The 23,114-nt window shown below is 36.5% G+C and overlaps 1 protein-coding gene and 1 long non-coding RNA gene across 9 annotated transcripts in view; one reads left to right on the forward strand and one right to left on the reverse strand.

Annotated features, from left to right (window-relative positions):
• The window catches only part of UMAD1 (UBAP1-MVB12-associated (UMA) domain containing 1), a 222,536-nt gene that overhangs the window by 154,930 nt on the left and 44,492 nt on the right, over positions 1-23,114 (forward strand). For 2 of the 8 annotated variants that reach the window (XM_084977108.1, XM_084977109.1), the window contains one exon: positions 3,810-3,872. The exons of the other annotated variants lie outside the window; for them this stretch is intronic. In XM_084977108.1, the coding sequence (XP_084833234.1) occupies positions 3,867-3,872 (6 nt within the window). In that variant the 5' untranslated portion in view covers positions 3,810-3,866. The remainder of the gene's footprint in view (positions 1-3,809; positions 3,873-23,114) is intronic. 8 annotated transcript variants of the gene reach the window in all.
• LOC110262233 (uncharacterized) overlaps positions 1-23,114 on the reverse strand; it is a 156,210-nt gene that overhangs the window by 7,073 nt on the left and 126,023 nt on the right. The window lies entirely within an intron of this gene.

The raw sequence follows: 23,114 nt of genomic DNA on the forward strand, positions 1-23,114 counted from the left end.
TATTATTCAGGTCATTTGAGCACGTGTCTTGGTCTTGTACACAGCATTTGTAATTTTTTATTTCCCTCTTTTTAAATTGTTGAATTATGTGTGAAATTCATAGTTCAGTAATTTAGGGAACAAAACTGAGTTTTTGAAAAAGGTATGGAATGTACATGTTCATGAAATGCTCACTTTTCTTCTAATGTGTGGCTTTTTTTTTTTTTTTTTTCCATTTCTTGGGCCACTCCGACAGCATATGGAGATTCCCAGGCTAGGGGTCAAGTTGGAGCTGTAACCACTGGCCTACGCCAGAGCCACAGCAATGCAGGATCCGAGCCGTGTCTGCAACCTAACACTACAGCTCACAGCAACGCTGGATCCTTAACCCACTGAGCAAGGCCAGGGATCAAACCCGCAACCTCATGGTTCTTAGTTGGATTCGTTAACCACTGCGCCACAATGGGAACTCCTCTTCTAATGTGTTTTTGTACTTTCCTTATGTTTTTAACAAAGCTATAGGAGTCTTCAGACTCTGTAAGAACTAATTTCCTTGTTCTTTTATTTTAGATAGTCATTAAAATGAATGAAAATATCCTTGAACTTTTTAAATTCCACATGATGGAGAGACTTTGGTTACCACTCCTTAAAAGGGGGTATAAGATTATCCTATTAAAGACTGACTTCTGTGTAGAGAAGAATGAAGGATGGGTAGGGGATTCTCAAGAATACTTTCAAGAATAGTAAACAATCACCTACGAGATGTCAGGATTTCTGTTTGAAGGATTTTTTAGTATAATGGTATATAAATTTATAAATTTAAATTATTGGGGTTATAAAGAGGATTATAAAACTGTTAGTTCACAGGAAATATAGTCCAAATACAGGTATAATGGGTATTGATATTGAAAGTAATTTAAATTGGTACAACCATTTTTGGAAAGCATTTTGGCAATAATTATCAAGAGCCATAAAGATGTTAATATATTTTGATAGTAATTCCACTTTTGGGATTCTGTTCTAAGAAAATAATCTTTTAAATAAATACCACAAGAAGTTGTATGTGCAGAAAGATGGCAATCCACTAAATGGAATACTCTTCTGTTTTCATAAATAAAATTTATGATTGCTTTTTTAATAAAATATAAAGACTTTCCTAATGTCAGTTAGTAATTTGATGTACAAAATTGTATTTACAATATGATTGCTGCTGTATGAAAATGGCAGAAAAAAGATAATGTAATACATAAAAACATTGCATAGTTGCCTTTGGGATGATAGATATTTGGGTTAAATCATACTTTTCAGTGTTAAGATTTTCCAATTAGTCTATAATGAGTATATCTTTTATTTTTTAATTAAAACAGAAATTTTTTTAATGGCTGCATCCACGGCATATAGAAGTTCCTGGGCCAGGAATTGAGTCCAGGTGCAACTGTGGCCTGTGCCACAGCAGTTGCAACACCAGATCCCTTAACCCACTGCACTAGGCCAGGGTTTGAACCCATGCCTCTGCAGGGACCTGAGCCCCTGTAGCTGGATTCTTAACCCACAGTACCACAGTGGGAACTCTTGCTTAAGTATTAAACGATAGTAAGTTTGGTGGTGAGGAAACAATGTGTTTATTCAAGGGCCATTTTTGCTCAACAGAAAAACTCTTTTGTACGGCAGTAAAAATGGTGGAGCCGTCGGCTGAGGGTGATCTTAAGGAGATATAGTGGTACTTCCCTGCCTTGGCTTATTTAGGCTTCAGATCTCTTAGTTGATCACAGAGCATCATAACTGATCGTGGTTTGTCAAAACATCTGTCCTCTTGCCAGGGGCCTTTCCAGCAGGGAGAAGAGTGAGATGACTTGGAGGTTATTTTTCACATCTAACTGGAAATCACGTGGCCCAAACTTTCTCATTGATCTGCCTGTTAGTGTCATTGTATCAGTTATAAAGTCATATTTCCAGCCTGACAAAGGTTGTGGGTTACTAATTTGAACATGTGCTTGTCAACAAATCTTGTTTTTTCCTCTATATCTGTGATTCTGAGACTCTTAGTGTGAAGATATTAATTTCTTCCTTTCTGACAGTTTATGAGAATAAAATTTTATCCAAGGTGAGTACAAGGATCTTTGTTTTTTGTTTCTCTTAATATAGAACCATTCCAAATTTCTGATTTACTGGGAAGTGAAGCATGGTTGGATCATTGCACTGTTTATATCATTTAAATGGTAAATTTAATTCTTTGATTGTGTCTCTTCCTATGCAAGAAAAAGATCTTGGGAAAAAGATTTTGTAGAATGTGTCTCTCCAGTCTTTATTTTCATTTGAATTACTAGGCCATATAATATAGTAGAAGGTACTTTTTTGCTGGATTCCTCTGCTCACCAAGTGTTTGATCTCTGACAAGTTGCTAAGCTTCTCTTCAACTTCAATTCTTAGTCAATGAAGTAGGGGGATTAGATGCAGTGTCTGAGATCTTTTCCTCCCCAGAAGTCCTGGCTCTTTACCTCTTTGGAAAGTGAATTGGAACTTTGCCACCAAATGCCAGCCTTTATACTGCTACTTTGATTGGGGGGTGAGGGGAAAGGGGGAACCTGCTGCATGATGAAGATTTTAGGTATTGATTAATCAGGTTTCATGCTTGTTAGGAATTGCCCAAAAGTCCTTGCAGGTAAATTGTCAGACTACAAAAACCGCTTCCAAGATCCTTACTCCTGCTTATAAAGTCTGTTTGGGGAAATGATAAATCTGGCCATGGGTAAAGAACAGTGAAAATACTTTATTATTTTAGATCTATCAACTTTTTACTTTTATATTTGACAAATTGGCATGGGTTGCTGATGGCTCAAAATTGGCAAGATGAATCCACTTGAGGCATGTTTATCAGAGTTTGTAAAGATATTTCCCATAACTTCAGATTTGTATCTTTTCATTACCGCTCCACCTTTGTCCTGGCTTCAGTTTTGCTGGAAAAAATTGGAATTGAGAGGTCATAATTCTGGTATTTTCTGGCTTCCACTGGGGTGAACTAGTACACTGAAACATAATGTTCATTCATCCTAGCCAGAAAAGGCCAAACTATGCAAGGCTGTATGAGAGCTGCCCCTGTTTCCATCCAAAATGCACATATGGTGTGGGTGAGCCAGTAATGTGAGTTTTACGCAATGTTTCTGCTCATATACAGTCTGTTGCTCAGCACCAATTATTCCTTGCCAGAAACCCACTAACCTGCTGCTTTTGTAGCTCTGCTTGATGAAGCTAGGTACTTTAAAGTGACCACATTGATACTTATTTAACTTGAGCAATCTTAGTTTGTTAAAAAGTTATGTAACTTTAACCGCCTCCTCATCTGTTGATTCATGGCAATTGATTGCAATTAGTATCAAGGAACTGGAACTGTAATTGCATTGTAGGGAGCTACATGAGGTCCACTATGTGTGTTTTATTGTATATGCTTAGAAGAAGAAACTAAAATGTGGAAATATTAGCTTTTTGCTTAGCAAATCTAGTTTTCTGTCTCTAATTTATAAACTATTATTTTAAAAACCATAGAGAATATTCCGTTTATCTGTTGGTAGTAATTTTGTTGTCATTTTCCCAGTTTTCACTTTTGTAGTTTAGAAAACCACAAAATCAGCAGGGTGAGAGGTCCATGTTGGGAGAACAACTGTTCCCTATTTCCCACAGCCATCTTTTTTTCTAATCCCCTGTTTTTTAATTAGTAGCAAATGGTCCTTATTTTTCCCTCTTTGGTTCAGGTTACAGTCGTAACTTCTTGTGACTCTGTAGAGAGTTTAAATTAAATTACAACCGTATTTATGTTGTCTTCACCCAACTAGAGATTCTTTTTGGAAGGATAAATTTCATCTGACTCTTCATACACTGGAAAAACTGGCATGCAGGTATGTACTTGGCCTAATTGGCATTTTCTGAGTATTTCCACTTTGTACCTTACTGAGGATTCTTGTGAATATGCTTATGAGAGTGCACCAACACAAATATATAGAAAAAAATTACACCTCAGTTAAACTCAGCTAAATTTACATAGATTTTACATTTCTTTCCCAAACTAACAGGCCCCATTTCTTACTGCGTCAGTTTTCCTTTTCTTTTCTTTTCTCTTTTCTTTTCTTTTCCTTTCCTTTCCTCTTTCTTTCTTTCTTTCCTTTTCTTTCTCAAACTCCTGTGTTCATTCCTAACCAGTTAATAATTGACGTTAATTTCTACCCATTCAAGGACTGTTTAATGTCGCAGATCACATTTTAAATTAGTTAAAAAATCATTCCCAGTGTGAATTCATAAATTTTCTCTAACACCAGGTATATAATAGAAAGTGTATGTACTAGAACCGCCTCACGTAAAAGCTAAAAGCCATAATTTTTTTTTTTTTTTTTTTTTAAGTAATAGCAACCCAGGTTTTCTCTGCCTTTTTATGCCTCTTGGAGAAAGAGAAAAAATTGGCATATAAGTACTACACCTAAGAGCACAGTGCCAGTGGACTGAAGTACCATTTACATAATAATAAAAAGCCCCTGAAAACTTTCTCAGAACTTCTGAACTGAAAAGAGTCAGTAAACTGTTGCATAATCCTACTTCTTAAGTCGGTTTCGGTTGGAGAATAATTTGAAGAACATGCTGTTTCTTTGTTCATGCAGATATTCTGGGACTTATTACTAGAGCAAGCTCGCTCATCAGAGAGCTGATGCTCCTATCTCGTTGGCCCAGTCCTTCCCACACTGCCTTCCCTGAACTGGTTTTCAGCCTGACTGAATAATTGTACGAAACTGTTGTGTGAAGGAGACCATGACAGTTATTATGGAGGAAATACCAACACATTGTCCACTCCTTACCTAGTTGCCCTGCGGGAAGTCCCTTTTAGGTCTTCTGATTTCTTATTGTTTTCTTGCTAACAGAAAATATTGTTTCACCTGAGGCAGTAATACTTTCCTTTTCTCCTGGCCACTGTGACTTCTGTACCTAGTTTTTTTTTTTTTTTTTTTTTTTTTTTTTGGTGCCATTTTCCCTTGGTAGGAGGAAGCTCAGACCTAAATATACAGCTCATTTTAGGATTCTCTAGGATCCATATCTGCCTACCTTATTTTCCCCTTATCTCATGCTCCTGTTTTGTATTTTTCCTGGTTAGGATTTTTAAATTTATTGTGAATCTTCTTGTTGGCTGCTTTGGGTTCATGGTGTAGAAGAAAGGGTTAAAATATGCATATATATGTATATTTATATAATAAAACAAGCCTACATTTAAAGTGTGCTTTTTAAATAGGTTATAAGAGATATACGTAATTCCCAAATTTAATTCTCTCTCACTCCTCTTTTCAAAAATTATACGCGATAAAATCATGAGTTGTTTTACTGTGAAAATGTGTGTGACGTTGGACACCTTTCTTAATCTCTCTCTCCCATGCCTCAGGCACACACTGATTTCCAGTTAAACATGATTTCTTCAGGTCATTGTTGAAAGGAGTCTCCTTTCCAGATCATCAGCTCCGTCCAGCTGCTTTCAGGCAGAGCGTACCTAAGGCATCTGCAGTTCTTTCTACTTGCCACATCAGCCACTTCATGGTTTCCTGCCGTACACACTGTTTTTTTCATGTCCTAGATACACTTTTTAGACGGTTTCCCAGTTGAATTTTTGATATCAGTATGGAAGAGCTAGGAGAAGTACTACTTAATTTAGAGAGACATTGTCTTGGGAGTGATGGTTCTTCACAGCAGTGAGTTCATAGAACTGCAGTAGCATGGAGAGCTGCTAGAATGTGAACATTATCATCAGACAGACCACTGTGCTCGCCATGTATCACTATGGTATGTTTGATAAAGTACTTAGCCTCTTAGATATTTATGTCCTTTGCTCTAAAATGAGAATGACACTCCTTACCCTGCAGGGTTACTGTAAGAATTAAATGAGTCAATATGTAATATTTATTTTCATGTCTGTATACACAGTATCTGACATACTTGACACTCATTAAGGGTTTCTTTTTAAATTGGAAGGAAATTGTGGTTGACATCTTGATACTCATGCCAAAGTCAAGTTGAAGAGATTAAATCAGGAATTGGCTCAGATGAGACTTAGACCTGAAAGACAGTGGCTTAAATTTAGAGCTTTATTTTTTGCATGTGATGAGAAGTCTGGTGGAAGGTGACAGAAGTATTATTTCAGGAAGTCAAGTATGTCAAGGCTAATGTTTTATGAGTCGATCTTTTCCTCGCATCTGCAATATAGCTGTTGTAAATCCAGCCATCATACCTATTTTCCAGGAAGCTGGAAAAATGGAGATAGCTGAGAGAGAATAAAACTACCTATGTCTAGAAACTTTACAAATAATCTCTTAACAGAGTTCTGGGCCCTAATGTTTCATATACTAGGCTACCCCTAATGGCACAGGAACCTGGGAAATATTTTTCACTTGGCACTTTGCTACACTTTGCAAAGTTAGGGTACAGATTTTTCAGAAAAGCAAAGCAAAGGTTTTGTGGTCAGTCTGGTACTGTTATTGGTTATATGACCTTGGGAAACTGATGTTCCTGAGACTTGGCAGCACCTTCTATAAAGGATGTAGATAAGATAGCCTACCTCACTGGTAAAAATTAATGGGATAATATATGTAAAATTCCTACCAGCACCATACTTATTGTAGATTCAAAAAATAATAAGTAAATGGTCCTTCTTTATTTCCTAGCTCTCTTTGACTACTCAAAGCCTTTCTGCCTTCAAACAGAATCCAGTTATCACCTATGGGTGTTTCTATTTCCTCATGTTTATTGTTGGAAAAATGAAGCCTCTAAAAGCAAAACAGGATTTCTGCATCAGAAACTGTTTATAGTCTATCCAATATTCATCTTCCCTTTCTTCCTCTTCTCCACTCTCAACCCAGTTGATCACCAGATCACTTTGGTTCTACCTCACTAATCTGTCCTGCCCTCTCCCTCACCACTACAACTGCAGTGGTTCAGGCCTTACTGTCTCTCAAATGGACTACTGCGAAGAGTTTCTGAAGTAGCTTCCTGATCCCTAGTCTTACTCTCATTCAGTCTGTCTGCCACAGATCTGACCATGTAGTTGTCTTACTTGGTGATTCATCATTGTGTTCTCTGTACCTAGCACTGTAGCCTTTCAGTTAGCTAGTACCTGTGTAGCCTGTTCTAGGGTGAACCTACAAGTCCAAAGTGAATGAAAGAGAATTTCAACACTAGCACACCAGACCTCCAAAAACCCTCAGAAATCACAGTTGTGTAAAAGGACCACTGAATCAGACCAGAAAGAGGTGCACCATTTTTAGTGGGATAGGTCTCCGTGAGTGTTACTTGTTTTTTAAAACCTCTGCCTCATGTCTATTGACATTGAAAACCAAAACTGGAGTCTGCGCTTTCAACTTAAGTGGTTGTAGTTTTGCTGTGAAAGAAAAGTGGATTCAGATTCTGGTATAGTGTTCTTTAGTCATCAGACGATCCGATGAGTAACTGCATTTTATCATTGCCTAACTAAAATCTGATTAGTCTGGCTAATGGATTATAATTTCCTAGTTTTTTACCCAAGTGCAATTTGAACTCTCAGACCCTTTTATTTATTTCAATAAATATTTCTTAAAGACTTATTTTGGGCAAGGCTCTGTTAAGCATTTTTCTCCATGTCTAAAAAATTGGAGATTATTACTCTGTTGAAGATTTGTGGTTAAAAAAAAAAAGTTGTATTGTACATCTGAAAGCTCATCAGTGCAAGGTCATACAAGATAGTTGACTATAATTGAACATCAGGTTTGGAGGCTGTAAGTGAGGCAGTCACCCTTCAAGCAAATTTTAGGGCATCACAAAGCTAACCGTCAATTAACCAAATGAATCAGTTAACCATACTACTACTTTCCTTAATCTAGTTAAGAGCTGTGAGGAGTTTTACTAATCCAGAAAGTTGGAGCTAGAGGAGAGAGTGAGATCAGAGAATAATATGAGAATTACAGGCTAAATTATAGATAAATTATGGATAAAAGCATAATGAGAATGTTTAGTTTTTCTGACATAGTTAAATATATTAATCTCAATATAAGTGAGTACGAGGAACATTCTATTTGTATCTCAAGATCTTTTTTGGTATTGATTATAAAACGTATAATTCCACTAACTTTTTGGTTTCTAATATATTAGAACTGGGCTGGAATTGTCAGTCAAGTCAAAACCCAAACTTGAAATTAAAGTTTTCTAACAATAAATGTGCAAGAAGAAGAATACAAATGGCATTCATTTTGAAAAACATATTAAACATTTTACGTTTTGACTATTCATATTTGAGGACTAAATACTGGCATCTCTCTGGCATTTATTTCTCTACTAATGATCATCCCTGCTTCAGTTCTCGAAGATGGCTTGTTGGGTTTTGGTTTTGCATGCAAGCCCTTAAGCGGTCCTTTGTAGTTTCATAAGGGCCGAAGAGCTTATTAGCCTAGAATTTAGTGTTTTTAGGTACTCATTTGTTCGTAGTTATTCTTTTCTTGATTTTTTGGAACTCTTTTCATGAGGAAACTCCATGATTCTTACCAATTAGTCATAAACCAGTTTAGATTTAGGAATTACATAATTTACTATTTTGGAACACTATTCAAGCAGCAAATGGTAAAGATGGGGAAAATTCCTTGAATATTGGGTAATGTGGCTGATCCTCAGAAAAACGCAAACTCCTGAAATTTGTGGCAGGTTCAGAAATATGGCCATGTAAAACAAGTAGTTTAATAGATAGATAATTGTTATTAATGAAAATTAGGCATGACCTCTTAGAATTCAATCCCTGTTTCTAGTCGTATAGCTTTTACTGAGTTTATTAACAAAAAGAATAAGTAACCTCACAAGTGGCTTAAGATTTGACCTGCAGGTAAACATTAGGTAGTAATTAAGGGTAAAGCCCCCCCCCCCCGCCCCGCCCAAGTTTGTGAAATTTTGACTGCATTGTCTAATGTGGTTGCTAGTTGCCACATGTAGCTATTGAGCACTTGGAATCGACTAGTAGTGTGAATTCAGATGTGCTATAAGTGCAAAATACATGGTTTCAAAGACTTAGTATAAAAAAGAAATGTAAAATATTTCAGTAATATTTTATGTTTATTACATGTTGCCATGATAATATTCCACATATATTGAGTTGGGGGGAAAAGATTATTAAAATTAATTTCACCTGTTTCTTTTAATGTTCTTACTATGGCTAACAGAAAATTTAAAATTATACATGTGGTTTGCCTTATAGTTTTACTGGACAATGCCAGTTTAATAGGTTAAAAATCCTTGGTATGGATAGTAACTTTAGTTATTAGCATGTTTGAGTCACCTTTTAATCTCTTGAACAGTCAAACCTTTTGGAAGTCTGGGAAGCCCAATCATTCTTTTGCTTTCTTCAAGGGCTGCACCTTGAAGCAGCTGTTCTTTCCAATTGCCAAATCTGAATGAGTTGACTGATAGCAATTGATAGATAGTTCTGGAAGGGATAAATGCTGCTTTGTGCCCAAATGAATGAACTGCACCTACTGTTTCTCTGCTTTCCACCTCTTCCCCTGATGGCTTTTACATGGTTGTTAATTGGTTGATATTTATAACAACATAAATCTAAATTCATGCAGGTTTTCAAAGACCCAATTCAGATATCACCATATACCATAACTTATGCTATGTCACAAATTATCATGGCTCATCATCTTGTTTACAGCCCTTGAATAATACTGTCACATTATATTATTACATATCATTATTGATAATAAATATCTATAACCAAAAATGAATTTTTGTAAGAAACCATTCAAAGCAGAACCTACATGCTGCAGGAGTGGGAAGCAAGAATTATGAGTAATCAATCTCTCTTTCCTTTGGGAAAAGAAAACATATAAAATCTATATGTACTTTATTTTAAATTCTTTAATTTATGAACTGTTTGATACTAACGTGAAGGGTTTTAGAGCACTGAGTTTAGTAAAATGAAGTCACATTGTGCTGGGCAGGAAGAGGCAGTTGGAGAGACATTGGTAATAATAAAACCTGTAAAGGTCATTCTGTGAAAATAAATGTAATACTTGAATTACTCAGTCATTTACTTTCTCTAAAAAAAGTAATAAGTTAATCTTGTTCCAAAAAAAACCTCCAAGACTGGTAGTTTTCTTTTTAATTCCTTTCATCTTAGGCAATCTTTTGTATATCATGCAAAAGGCCATACAATTAGCATGAAATGAGAGAGCGCTTTTTAAATTTGATGAATAAGGGCTCTTTTTTCTCCAGCTGTTATGCATGCAAGGTGGAGGTCTGTATCGCACCAGCAGACAGACTATTTGGTATCTACCCCATAAGTAGCTCCCAGTTTTTATATCTGTGCCTTAATGAGGAAAAAGGTCTGGAAGTAATAAAAGTGAGCTTAAAGTGCATAAAAAATAGCCACAATGCTTTAGTGTAATGCTGCACAGTTCCCAGATTTGGACATTTGGGCTTTCCACCTTGCCCTGGATTCCAGAGATGGCCCTGTCACTCTTTTTCTGGCAGTCAATTGAGGACATATTAGTAAGACCTCCATGAACATGAAAAACTTTTTGGGAGTGGATCTCTTTTCCGTCGTTTATCATGAAAGTGTGCTTTGTTAAAATTTTTTTTCCAAGTGTCATCTCTTTAGAAAAGTTTTTATGCCTCTATATTCTTGTGGGTTGTTTGCTTTTTAGAAATACTTGTCTTTGAAGTTGTAATACTTATGTTAATGGACATTATTAATCCTTTTTAAAAAATGTTAATATACTGTTTCATTAGTTAGGAGTGCTCCACGCTCCCTTTGTTGTTTTAAATGGCACAGTTTTTAAAGATGAAATTTCCAATATTGTTGGGAAGGTTTTTGTAAGTTACTAGCCATTTATGTGCACATTTTTATATTGTTGTGCTTTATAATTCCCTCATATTTAGGTAAAACTTTTTCGTATTGCATAAAAGAAACCAGAATGCCACAAATAAGATACACAGGCCATTAATTTAGCCAACCTTCGCCCCTTAACTTCTGTAACCAAAACTACCAGATTTAGCTAATCAAAACACTGGATGCTCAGTTAAATATGAATTTCAGATAAACAACAGATAATTTTTCAGTGTAAGTTTGTCCCATGCTATATTTACACAATACTTAAACTTTAAAAATCACCAATGTTGGCTCTGGGAACCATAACCACAACACAGCTAATTAAAACTCAGAGACCTCCTGAGTCAGGTAAGGTCTGTGCTTCATCCTTTTGCACAGTAGTCTTTGCTGATCATACTATTCCAACCCAGCACTTAGGGATATCATAATATAGCTACTGTTCTCTGAAACTCAGAGTGCTTCAATTATGTTTTCTCATTTATCTATATTTTTTGGGCAGACTAGAAAGGGCAAACCCTCATCTACCCTACTTATTTTAAAAAAGAAGGAAACGTTCTTTTATAAAGTGGTAATACTGATTCTAAAAGCTAGACACCTAGACCAGAAAAATTAGTTTCCTTTAGTTAATACTGTAATTACAATAGAATTTCCTTTGAGGTGCAGTTATTGAAATGAAATATAAGAAACTATAAGACTATTCATAAGATATTTACTAGCATGCCCCCTATTTGCGTAGTACTGTGTGCTCAGTGCCACGGAGATGAGTAAATTGCTTTTGCCCTCAAGTATTTTATTAGTCTAATAGTCCAGGACACAGACATATGAAAATTTAAGTAATGGTATATTAGTGCATATGATTAAGTGATAATCATATGGTAATACAATATAATCTGTCATATAATATAGACCAAATTCTATAGCAGAAGTTCAGATTTCAGAGCATCATCACTGTGGCTTCAGTGGCCAAGGAGGACCTCCTGCAAAAGGTGGGAGATGAGTAGATTGGGAGCGGCAGACAAGAATGGCAGAGGCAGTCCCCCACCTTGACTTGTACCATTCTTTGTTTTAGGATATTTATATCAATATATTTTATGTAGTTATATTTTTAAGTATTTTTGGTATTTAAAATATTTGTTTTTAAAAAATTGACCTGTTATTTTTCCTTTTTTAAAGTTCTATTTAAGTATAATTGATTTACAGTGTTGTAATTTCTGCTGTATAGGAAAGTAAATCAGTTATTTTTATACACACATGCATACTTTTCAGATTCTTTTTTTTTTTTTTTTTTTTTTTGCCTTTTCTGGGGCCACACCTATGGCATATGGAGGTTCCCAGGCTAGGGGTCTAATTGGAGCTGTAGCCTCCGGCCTACACCACAGCCACAGCAACGCAGGATCCAAGCCACATCTGCGACCTGCACCACAGCTCACGGCAACGCTGGATCCTTAACCCACTGAGCAAGGCCAGGGATCAAACCCACTACCTCATGGTTCCTAGTTAGATTCGTTAACCACTGCGCCATGATGGAAACTCCACTTTTCAGATTCTTTTCCCATATAAATTATCGCAGAATGTTGAGTTGAGTTCCCTGTGCTATATAGCAGGTCCACATTAGCCAGTTATTCTATATATCACAGTGAGCATATGCCAGTCCCAGACGCTGACTCCTTTTCCACCCCTCCCCTGAACTATCCCCTTTGGTAACCACAAATTTGTTTTCAAAGAATTGACCTAAGTTTTAAATTGATACATATAAAGAGAAAATTTTACACCAGTGTCATAAATGTAAAACCAACTTTCCTTGAAAACTAAAAGATAACTTAAGAAAATGATGATATTAAGATATTTAAATACAGGAAGTTCTCTTATGGCACAGCAGGTTAAGGATCTGGCATTGTCATTGCAGTGGCTCAGGTCACTGCTGTGGTGCAATTTCAGCCTCTACCTGGGAACTTCCACATGCCACGGGCAAGGCCAACAAAAAAAAAAAATGTTTAAATACATAATGAAGTAGAAGTAATAGTAAACGCAAATCAAATTAAGTTTTTAACAGGGGAAATAGAATGTCCTGTGATCACGCAGTAGTAAAGGGATATTGGGCTCAATGGCTTGTTGCTTCAGAGATGAGGTTTTACATGCAATATGACAGTTGATTCTCAGTGCTGAATCAGCAGCAAAAAAAAAAAAAATCTCAATTCACAGATATATAAAATTGGAAATATATAAGTATGTTTAACACTACCTCTCATAGGTTGTTTGTAGAATTAGTTTTTAACCAAAATGGTGTAGGTGATTTTTTTGTTTGTTTGTCTTTTTAGGGCCGCCCCATAGCATATGGAGGTTCCCGGGACAAAAGTTGAATTAGAGCTGCAGCTGCTGGCCTGCACCACAGCCACAGCAATGCCAGATTCAAACCACATCTGTGACCTACACCATAGCTCATGGCAATGCCAGATTTTTAACCCACTGAGCGAGGCCAGGGTTGAACCTCCATCCTCATGGATACTGGTCAGATTCGTTTCCACTGAACTATGACAGGAACTCCCTGTGACTTTTTTTTTTGGACAAGCATTTGTTTCATAAGAGCAGTACTCTTCTTTTGAATGCGTCAGGTTATTGAATAATGTTCTGAAAGTGGTGGAATCAAAGAGTTTCTTTGGCATTCACTACTGCCGTCTTTTTGGGAAAATACTTATGAAAAGCTTTTCTGAAGTTCAAAATATTTTCACTGAACTCTCCATTTGAGCTTCATTCCAGTGTTTTAAGAAGCAAAGGGGTTGTTTATAGTTGCTGGTTGGCCAAGTGGATAAATGAGGTTAGAAGACTGCTCCCCAGAGCTCTGGTGTTCTGGATTCACTTTCAGTAGTGACAATAAAAGCCATTGTTTAGTGCTCTCCCACTATGCTTAGATACTGTGCTAAGTGCTGTGGTATATCATTTAATTCTCCCCATTTTTACTGTTAAGAAAACTGATGCTTAGAAAAGTAAAATACCAGGATAACTTAGCTAATGTGTAGCTCAGCTTTGAATTCAGATTGACTCAAACACTGAACTGCCAAGTCACTGTCACTGAGTCATAATTCAAGGCCACAGCTCTACATAAGGCTTTCCAGAGCCTCTAGTCCTGAGCTCACTGCAGCTAGGTCATTCCCCAGGGCTCCCCCGCCCCTTGTGGGCACACACACATGTGCTCACATGTGTAGCTGGTGAGGAGCTGCCACTAAAGGCTTTGATCCAGAAAGAAAGGAGCTAGCCCCTGCCCTGCCTGGCCTGCCTTCCAGCCTGCCTACCTTCTTGGCCATGAAGCCCTCCTGAACCACAGCCTCTCACTGTGCAACTAGTGCTACAAACCCTTATTCCACAGGATCACTGACCAGGAGATCAGACGTGAAATGGCCCAGATCATCTAGGGCACTGAATGCCAAATCTGAAACTTTGACCTTCATTTTGTGTGTGACTAGGATGTCCCTGACAATAATGTGATCTTTAAATTAGGGTAGATAAAAATCACTGGTTTCTTTTCAAAACACAAACATGGAACACTATAACAAGAGGTAAAAAATTCTAATTATGTAGTATTGACCATATAGTCATGTCATTTACTAAGGAAACTTCGTGTGTTGCAGTATCTCCCAAACATTTTCTTGTTTTCCCTGTCCATAGCAGTTCTTAGCACGGGTACGAATGAGGGCTTGTCTTTGGATTTAACAGCTGGCAATTTTTCATAACAACAAACATGGCAAGAAGGGTAATTATTTAGGAAATGGATTTTTCCTGGCGAAATATTTAAATTGTCATTTAATGAGCATCAGCAATCATTTACTGATGTGCATTTAACAGGCAGTCTAATACTAACAGCAATAAGTTCTGCATATTTGTGGAACAAGTGATTTCTTTTTTTTTAATTTTTTTATTATGGTCTATTGTCAGTGTTCTTTTAATTTCTGCTGTGCAACAAAGTGACCCAGTTATACATATACATATGTTCTTTTTCTCAAATTATACTCCATCATGTGGGAACAAGTAATTTCTATTTGACTTTCATTTTTATTTCATTTTTAAAGTTATTAATTTAACCAGGAATTTTTAAGCATCCTCTATGATCATAGTTTCACATTATGCCTGGCAGTGTGGCAGGGAGATACAAAGACACTTAGTGGGTACAAATCCTTTTGAATCTCTGGGGGAAAAATTAAAGCTCATTTCCTTTTTTATAAATGTAAATGAACAGAAAAGAGGAAAATGCAGAAACCTGAGCTAGAAACATAACCACGGTGCTTTATGTCTCATATCCTGAGTCTGGCAGAAAAATTGCACATTTCATTTTTATTGCAAAGAAAGATACATTTCCTGTTCTGATATAACTTAAAAAGAATGATTTATACTTTTCATTGATGAAAAATATTTATGACACAAATATTTACTAATGAAAAATATTTGTAAGTATGCTATTTATGAAGAATATTTATGATATGTTAATTTGGTTGACACTAGTCCCTAGGATGATACTGGAGCCTTCTGGATGTCCTTGTTTGGGTAGATTTAAGGGTTCGAGTCATGTTCAAGGCACCGTTTTCCTCACATTTAATTATTCATTAGGTCCTGTCAGAAACACTCTTGTTTGTCCTCTCCTTTACCTTTCCTGTGCCAGGACCAGAGACCAGACCCTCCTCATTACTCATCTGATGTATCACAGAGTCTCCCAATAGAGTTTTCTGTCTGCTGACGTTTGCCTTTCTGATCTCTCCTTTACATGGTGTCAGAGCTTTGTACTTAAAAAAAAAAAAAAAGGAAAGAAGAAAGGAAAGAAAGAAGAGTTGTATTTTGTATTCTTATCTTTCCCTCCTCCGATATATTATTTATAAGAATAATTATAAAAAATAAAAAATAAATGAAAATAATTATAAATCAATCCCTCAAATGTATGTCTTGTTAAGAATGAATCCTCATATTGCTCTTATTCTTAAAAAAGGTATTAAGGTGACACAGATATTAACGATATGCATTTATGAAGATATTTATTTGTACTGAGTTAGCTACTCTGGGCTGGTATCAATTGGATGCTCCTGAATGGTAATTTGTTATAAATTTGCAACAGTTTGAATTAAGGTAATGTTAACTTTACTCTGTTTTAGGCCCTTACCTCATGTCTTTATGTCTGGCATGTCCTCATCTCACTGCTGCTATAGCCAGAATATTCTGAGTACCCTCTCTTGCATAAACTTATTCCTCCTCTGTATTTTTGAAAGTACCATTCATTGGGGGATGCATCATATAATTTTCTGGACTTTTGTGGTGTGTTATCTGAAATATTTGATCATAAAATCAGAAGGAACAAAAAAGTTCTACTTGTTGGCTCCATTCTAGATGCTTTCTATGTTTCTTTGAATAAAAGAAGGCAAAGTTAGAGTTTTCTTGTGACACAGCACTTAAGGATCCAGCATTGTCACTGCAGCAGCCTGGGTTACTGCTGCAGTGCAGGTTCAGTCCCTGGCCTGGGAACTTCCACATGCTGCAGGTGCAGCTTGAAAAAAAAAGTCAAAGTAGTGTGTAAATCACAGACCGGTTTTCAGTCTTCTAAAATTTGATTACTTATTTTTGTATTGTTTTCAGGCTCATTTTTGCTGATTATGTGAACCAGACTCCCCATCGAATCTCCCTGGTGACTGGGGCCAGTGTTCAGAGCTAGGGGCTGGGAACTCTAATTCCCTTTGTGGCTTTTTGACAATTACCTAGCTTTCCTGTATTTCCTTATTGACACCGTTGGGATAATCGCCTTTCATACCTCATAGGAGTATTGTAAGATTAATTAATGTTTGTAAAGTGTTTTCAGGATCAAGTTGAAAGGTATTAATTTGTAAGCATGTGGTATTATTATAATTATTAGTAGTAATAGGGATGGTTGTTTAATGCAAATTTTCATCTAAGTGTAGTGTCATATTTTCAAAGGACAATCTCTTTCTTTGTGGCCAGATGTGGATACAATTAACCCTTCACCCTTTATTTTGAAGATACAATTAGCCAATTGTGTGTGCAATTAGACGTGTATGCAGTTTTTGCCAGAACAACTAATTACAGCCTTGGTAAAAGTCCTTTTGGAAACGCTGGCCCTTTGAATCTTGACTGTCCCTATCTGTGTAATAAGCAATTTGTGCCATGCAGCCTCCTGAACATTGAAGAATTGCTTTTGCTGTTACTGGAGAAAGATTTTACTTTCTTGAGGCCATAGCTTTGTCTTTTGCCATCAAGCCTAAAAAGCCTTTCACGTAGTTCTGGTTTCAATGGTTTTATTGATTTTTCTTAATCTTGACATTCAGCTGAAAGATTTTCCACAGACTGCATTTTGTGAAACAGGTTTTTCTTTTGTAATTTTTCCCCCCTTGAAAACTCCATTTTCTTTCTGTCTTTAATCCAAACATATCATCTCATATCCCCTTTACTGAAGATGTGAGTAAGGAACAGATTAGTACTGATCCCCTCTTCCCAGATATGGCCTTGTGACATCATTTTACAGGGGACTTTTAATCACTATAATGTAAATTCTATTCATACGGGAGAGCAGAAAGAATACTGAAGAGACCAGGAAGATACTGTTATATCCATCCATTTGTCTCTTCTGATAGCCTGTTATTAAGTGAGAGGGGAATGTTCATGGCTTTTAATGGTAAGTTTAAAAGCAGCCTCTTTTAAGATGTGTACTCTTTAACACTTCTTGTCACTGATAATCCTCAAACTCGACTTTGAGTACGGCAGCATCCTACCACCACGGGAGATTCAGAGATGAGCAAAGAACACTTGTCCCCTTCTAAGAGGTTAGAATAAAGGGATGCAGCTAAGAAAGGTGCTCAGGTCTGCAGGCTGCAGCAAATGCTGTACAAAGTGCTGGTGGGGCAAGGATCGGTAGAGGCAGTGATCCCACTGATCAGGCAGGGGCATTCCCAGAAGCTTCTGTGGAGCTGCATTTGGGTTAGGACTTGAAGGATAAGTCAGCTTTTGATAGACAAGAGGGAACCAAGGTACTAAGCTGCTAAAACGGAGGCAGGTTCAGGGAGAGTGATTGGTTTGGGAGAGCCGTAGTGGCCTTGTAAAGGAAGTGGGAGGAGATCAGACTGGATCAATAGCCCCCGGCCACATCATGGAGGGCCCTGAAAGGTAGGCAGAAAAAGTTATTCAGCTGGCAGCATGAAGCCACTCTATGGTTTTGATAGAGTGATGTAACCAGAGCCACACTTTAAAATTAAGCCAGCCCTAGCATGCCAGATGAAGTACAGCCAGGACAGACCAGAGGAGAGGAGATGTATGCAGAGATGTCACCAGAATTAAGACCAGAGTCATCCTTGGAGGGTTAGCATTGGGAGTGAAAAAGAGAATTCTCATATACATGAGGCAGGAGTTAGTATTTCTTGGTTTTGGCAGCTGTCCTGACATAGAGGTGAAGCACAGGAAGGAGCTGGGTCAAGATGACTGGGAGGAAAGAGGGAAATACCTTTCATTGAAAGAGTGATGTCAGGAGGGCGGGGGGAAGATTTAAGAGAACTCACTTAGGAATCACCACATGATGGCCTGTTTAGCCAAACAGACGAAGATAGTAGGACAGAAGAAGATTCATTCTAGATATGCAATGTAATGTTTCCACTAAGACTAGTGGAAAAGAATTTTATCTCAACAGCAAAATCAATTTGTATTGCTGAGGCATCCTATTAACATGGCCAGTGAGAGAATAAACAGAAAGCTCGAAGAAATTAAACAAGTAAATTTCTTGGAGCCTATAAATGTCTATACCTTGAAAAACTGACTGGAAAGCTATACATATATGTTAAATGTCCAAAACACACCTCTCTGATAGGCTTAAAAAATATCTTTAGTCACTGAAAAACAGCTGGAACATTGGTGGCTAGTTTTTCAAGTTTCTATTTGCAACATTTGGAATGAAGCAGCCAGAGCAAGACAGTATTCTCGTATCTAAATCTTGGGAAAATCTGTTCTCCACCCCATTCTATCAAATACTGGTTTCCAAGGAGGTTCTATGGATAATTTATCATGCCATCAACCTCAAGAATGTGGAGTTCTACCCAAGCATCTCAAACATCCCTAGATGACCTGATACGATTCCACCATCCTTAAATTCCTTACCCTTTTCCCCATTCTTTTAACATTTTCAGGCCTTCCTGTGTCACTGAACAATAAATCTCATAATTCTGGAAAGAATTACCATTTGTTTTTGTAAAAGTCTTATCAACCTAAATTTGTGAAATGAAAAGTCCATAATCTGTATGTTAGATGCTCCATGCACATAATTTCGGTTACCTTTCTCTAGTAATGAGGCATTGTAGAAAGACTGTGTTTTAGAATAATATCTAGTTACCTTTTCAGTAAAATACAAATAGTAAATCTTCATCCTTCCAGTTGTTTGGGCTGAATCTTCAGAGTTATGCTGACTCCTCATACCTACATCCAGGCCACCTGCAAATTCTGTTGCCTGTACCTTCAGATACATCCAGAATCTATCACTTCTTGCCCCCTTCACTGCCACCTCTGTGCAAGCAGCCATCTCCTACCTGGGTTACCACAGTAGTTTCTTAACTCCTCTCTTCCACCCTTGGTCCTTTCTTCTCAGCTGTGCAAAGGACATAGTGCTTCTTTTCACACCTAAGGCAGATCATTTTGGATTACAAGCCAGAGTCTTTGACTATAACCTCAAGGCCCTAGACAGTCTGGTCTCTCTCTCTTAGATGGTAACCTCTCTCTTACTCCCAGTTTCTTTTGTTCATGCTGCTCCAGCCTTAGTACCTCCTGGCTGTTCTACCCCTGCCTCAGTGCCTTTGCATTGGCTGTTCTGGCCTGGGACACACTGCCCTCATCACCTAGGAGTGTTTGTTCAGTTATCATCATTTCCAAAAAGGCTTTCCTGACTGACTTTATTTAAAATTGTTAACTCCCCACCTCAACATTCTCCATCCCTCCTATCTGCTTTATTTTTCTTTATAGCACCTCTTACTGTCTACTACTAGACAATATATTTCATCTGATTTTATTGTACGTCCTTCCTAGTTTTTATAACAATGCTTGGCATAGTGGAGGTGCTCAGAAAATATTTGTGAAATGAATGAAAACAGACATACTTTTAGGCACTGACTTTTTTTTTTGTCTTTTTGCCATTTCTTGGGCCGCTCCCGCGGCATATGGAGGTTTCCAGGCTAGGGGTCAAGTCAGAGCTGTAGCTGCCAGCCTACGCCAGAGCCACAGCAACGCGGGATCCGAGCCGCATCTGCGACCTGCACCACAGCTCATGGCAACACCGGATTGTTAACCTACTGAGCAAGGGCAGGGATCGAACCCGCAACCTCATGGTTCCTAGTCAGATTCATTAACCACTAAGCCACGACGGGAACTCCCGGCACTGATTATTATATTTATCTATACATCAGAACGTTTGTTCAATGTTACCCTTATTTTTTCCCTTTGAAGGCACAGCATACAGAGTTGCACACAGCATTCTGAAATCAAATTTTACATAGTTTTATGCAGAAAATTCATCATTACCTAACATGCGGTTGTAGAATTGTACTGCTCTAGTGTCTTCAGAAAACATTCTTCCATTTTGTGGTCCACATTCAGGCTTATGAGATCTTGCTGCAATGTATTTGTCTGTTTGAGATTGTATTACTTAGAAGGTATTAGTTAATCTGACAGTTACAAAAATGTTAGACCAGTCATAGTAATGGTTTCCAGACACTTAGACTTAAAATTTTTTTCCACTTAGAAAAATGTGTATCTATTCCCAATTTTTATTGCAATTCCACGAATTATTTTTCTAACAGCTTTCAGAGAAGAAAGCTTGTCAAAAAACTTTTTTTCTAGTGGAATCCAGTAAGTAGTAATGATTATTTTCTTTTTTTTTAAATTGAAGTATAATTGATTTACAGTGTTGTGTTAATTTCTGCTGTGCAACAAAGCGATTGAGTTAATGCATTCCTTTTTAAAATATTCTTTTCCACTATGATTCATCCCAGGATGTTGAATATAGTTCCCTGTGCTATACAGTAGGACCTTGTTTATCCCTTCCACATGTAATAATATTTTCTGATTAAACAATACAAGTATACTTAGAAAATACTGAGGCACAGAGTTATTTATATGCATATAAAATACACACATTTATACATCAAAGGAGTAAAAATTATTCACGTATACTACATCCTTATTTATGTTTTATCTACCTAATCTATCAAAGACTATTAGCAGTATGTTAGTGACTGTCACTCATCATCATCATAATTCTATCATTTTCTGTCTGTATCTCTATCTTTTTGTTTTGTTTTGTATATATTGATCCTCTTATTTGATATAACAGGATTTGGGACTTTTAAATTTCATGACATATTTTGTCTTTTAGCAACAACAAAAATATATGTTATGTATCTATATTATTGAGTGAAAGATTCTTTAAATTCTATAGCGCTTTATAATTTTCAAAAGTTTCACACACATGACTTCATATAATACCATAATAATCCTTTTTCCTTCCTAGCCTATATTTCTTCTACATATTTTTTAGGTATTTTGATATTACTTTTTTACCTGACATTTTGATTGTAACCTCTATATTCTTTTTTGCCTTTTTATTTTTAATCTTTCATTGTGATTTCTAGTCATTCATTCATTCACTGATTGATACAAGACATATTTATTGAGCTTCTTACAGTACAGGTATGAACAGGACAGCTTATATTCTAGTGCAAAGAATTGGGCAGCAAACAAACAAAATGATTCTAGCAGTAGTAAGCACTGTGAAGAAAATCAAATAGAATTATGGCTAACATGATAAGGTAAAGTCTTATTTTTAGTTAACAAAGGGGATCACTTGTCCTTCAATACAGGGATTTAAAACACATTCATCAAAATAGCCGATATGTGTGATTTTTACATCAGTTTCCTTATTTTAGGTTTTCTGGGGGCTTTTGCCTCCTTTTAGTTTTTATTCTTTTTGTTCCTATGAATAGTATTTTGTTTTATGTGTTTTTTTTTTCTCCAGTGATACTGAATATGTTGTTATTAAGTGGTTATTTCTATAGTCACTAAAAACATTCTTTAAATTTTGCCTGTCAAATCAAAGAATTATATCATTTCCCCCTTTGTAACATGTAAAATGTAATTCCTCACACTCCCTCTTACTTATAGTCTTACTTATAGTCTTATAGTTGGATTTTATTAATAACTCTTCTTAAATTGGTTTCATATCTATAGCAACTATAGTGATTTGCCTTCATATTTGTTTTTCATGCTTACCATCAATCTTTATACGATAATTTTATCTTCCTGAATATCTTAATTATGATATTAAACATCTTTGCATAATTACTTTAAGAATGGCTTGAGTATAGGTTTAAGCTCTTGCTTATTTAATACTTGTTTTCTGTTGTCTTTACATATAAACGGTAATTTTATTAGCTATAAAATATTTAGTTCAGTCTTTGGTTTGCTCAAAACTATATATATCTCTCTACTTTCTTCTGAGTAGGTAACTTGTTTTTTCTGCTTCATTATTTCATGTGTTTTCTTTATCTTTGAAATTTAAAAATATATCATATATAGCTTGCTATGTGGGTCTCAAGACTCATTTCTCTTCAGAGTATCCTTTAGTAGTTCTTAGATCTCTTCCTTCTGTACTCGTCATTTGGTCTCTCTTAATTTTGCTGTAACATTTTTCAGTTATTTGATAATACCTTTTAAAGGTTCAAAGAAACCTAAAGTCAAGAACATAGCTTAAATTTTCCTGGGTTGATAGTGTCCTCAGACTTAGGCAGAAACAAACATCCTTTCTGGAGGAATCGCCTTTACTCAGACCTAAAAGATTCTCATAGATAGAATTCTAAAGAATATTGGTTCTTCAGTGAAAACTCATAAAATACATAAGAAAACAAGGCTGGATAAGTGAGAGTTAACAAAAAATAGAAGAATCAGATCTACAAAGAGCTCAGATACTGTTATGTCTCATATAATACAAAATATTTATGTTTTTACTATATTTAAAGAATAAGAGGCAGACTTGAAAATATGATAAAGGTCAATAGAGTTTTTTAAAGATTGAGCATATTTGAAAAAGAACAAAATGAAACATTAAGAATTAAAAAGTCAGGGAGTTCCCGTCGTGGCGCAGTGGTTAACGAATCCGACTAGGAACCATGAGGTTGCGGGTTCGGTCCCTGCCCTTGCTCAGTGGGTTAACGATCCGGCGTTGCCGTGAGCTGTGGTGTAGGTT

This window comes from Sus scrofa, chromosome 9 (genome assembly GCF_054392235.1).
Source record: "Sus scrofa isolate SSC_HxYL_T2T_F1_AM1 chromosome 9, Sscrofa_HxYL_maternal_Yorkshire_Landrace_v2.0, whole genome shotgun sequence".
Taxonomy (NCBI): domain Eukaryota; kingdom Metazoa; phylum Chordata; class Mammalia; order Artiodactyla; family Suidae; genus Sus; species Sus scrofa.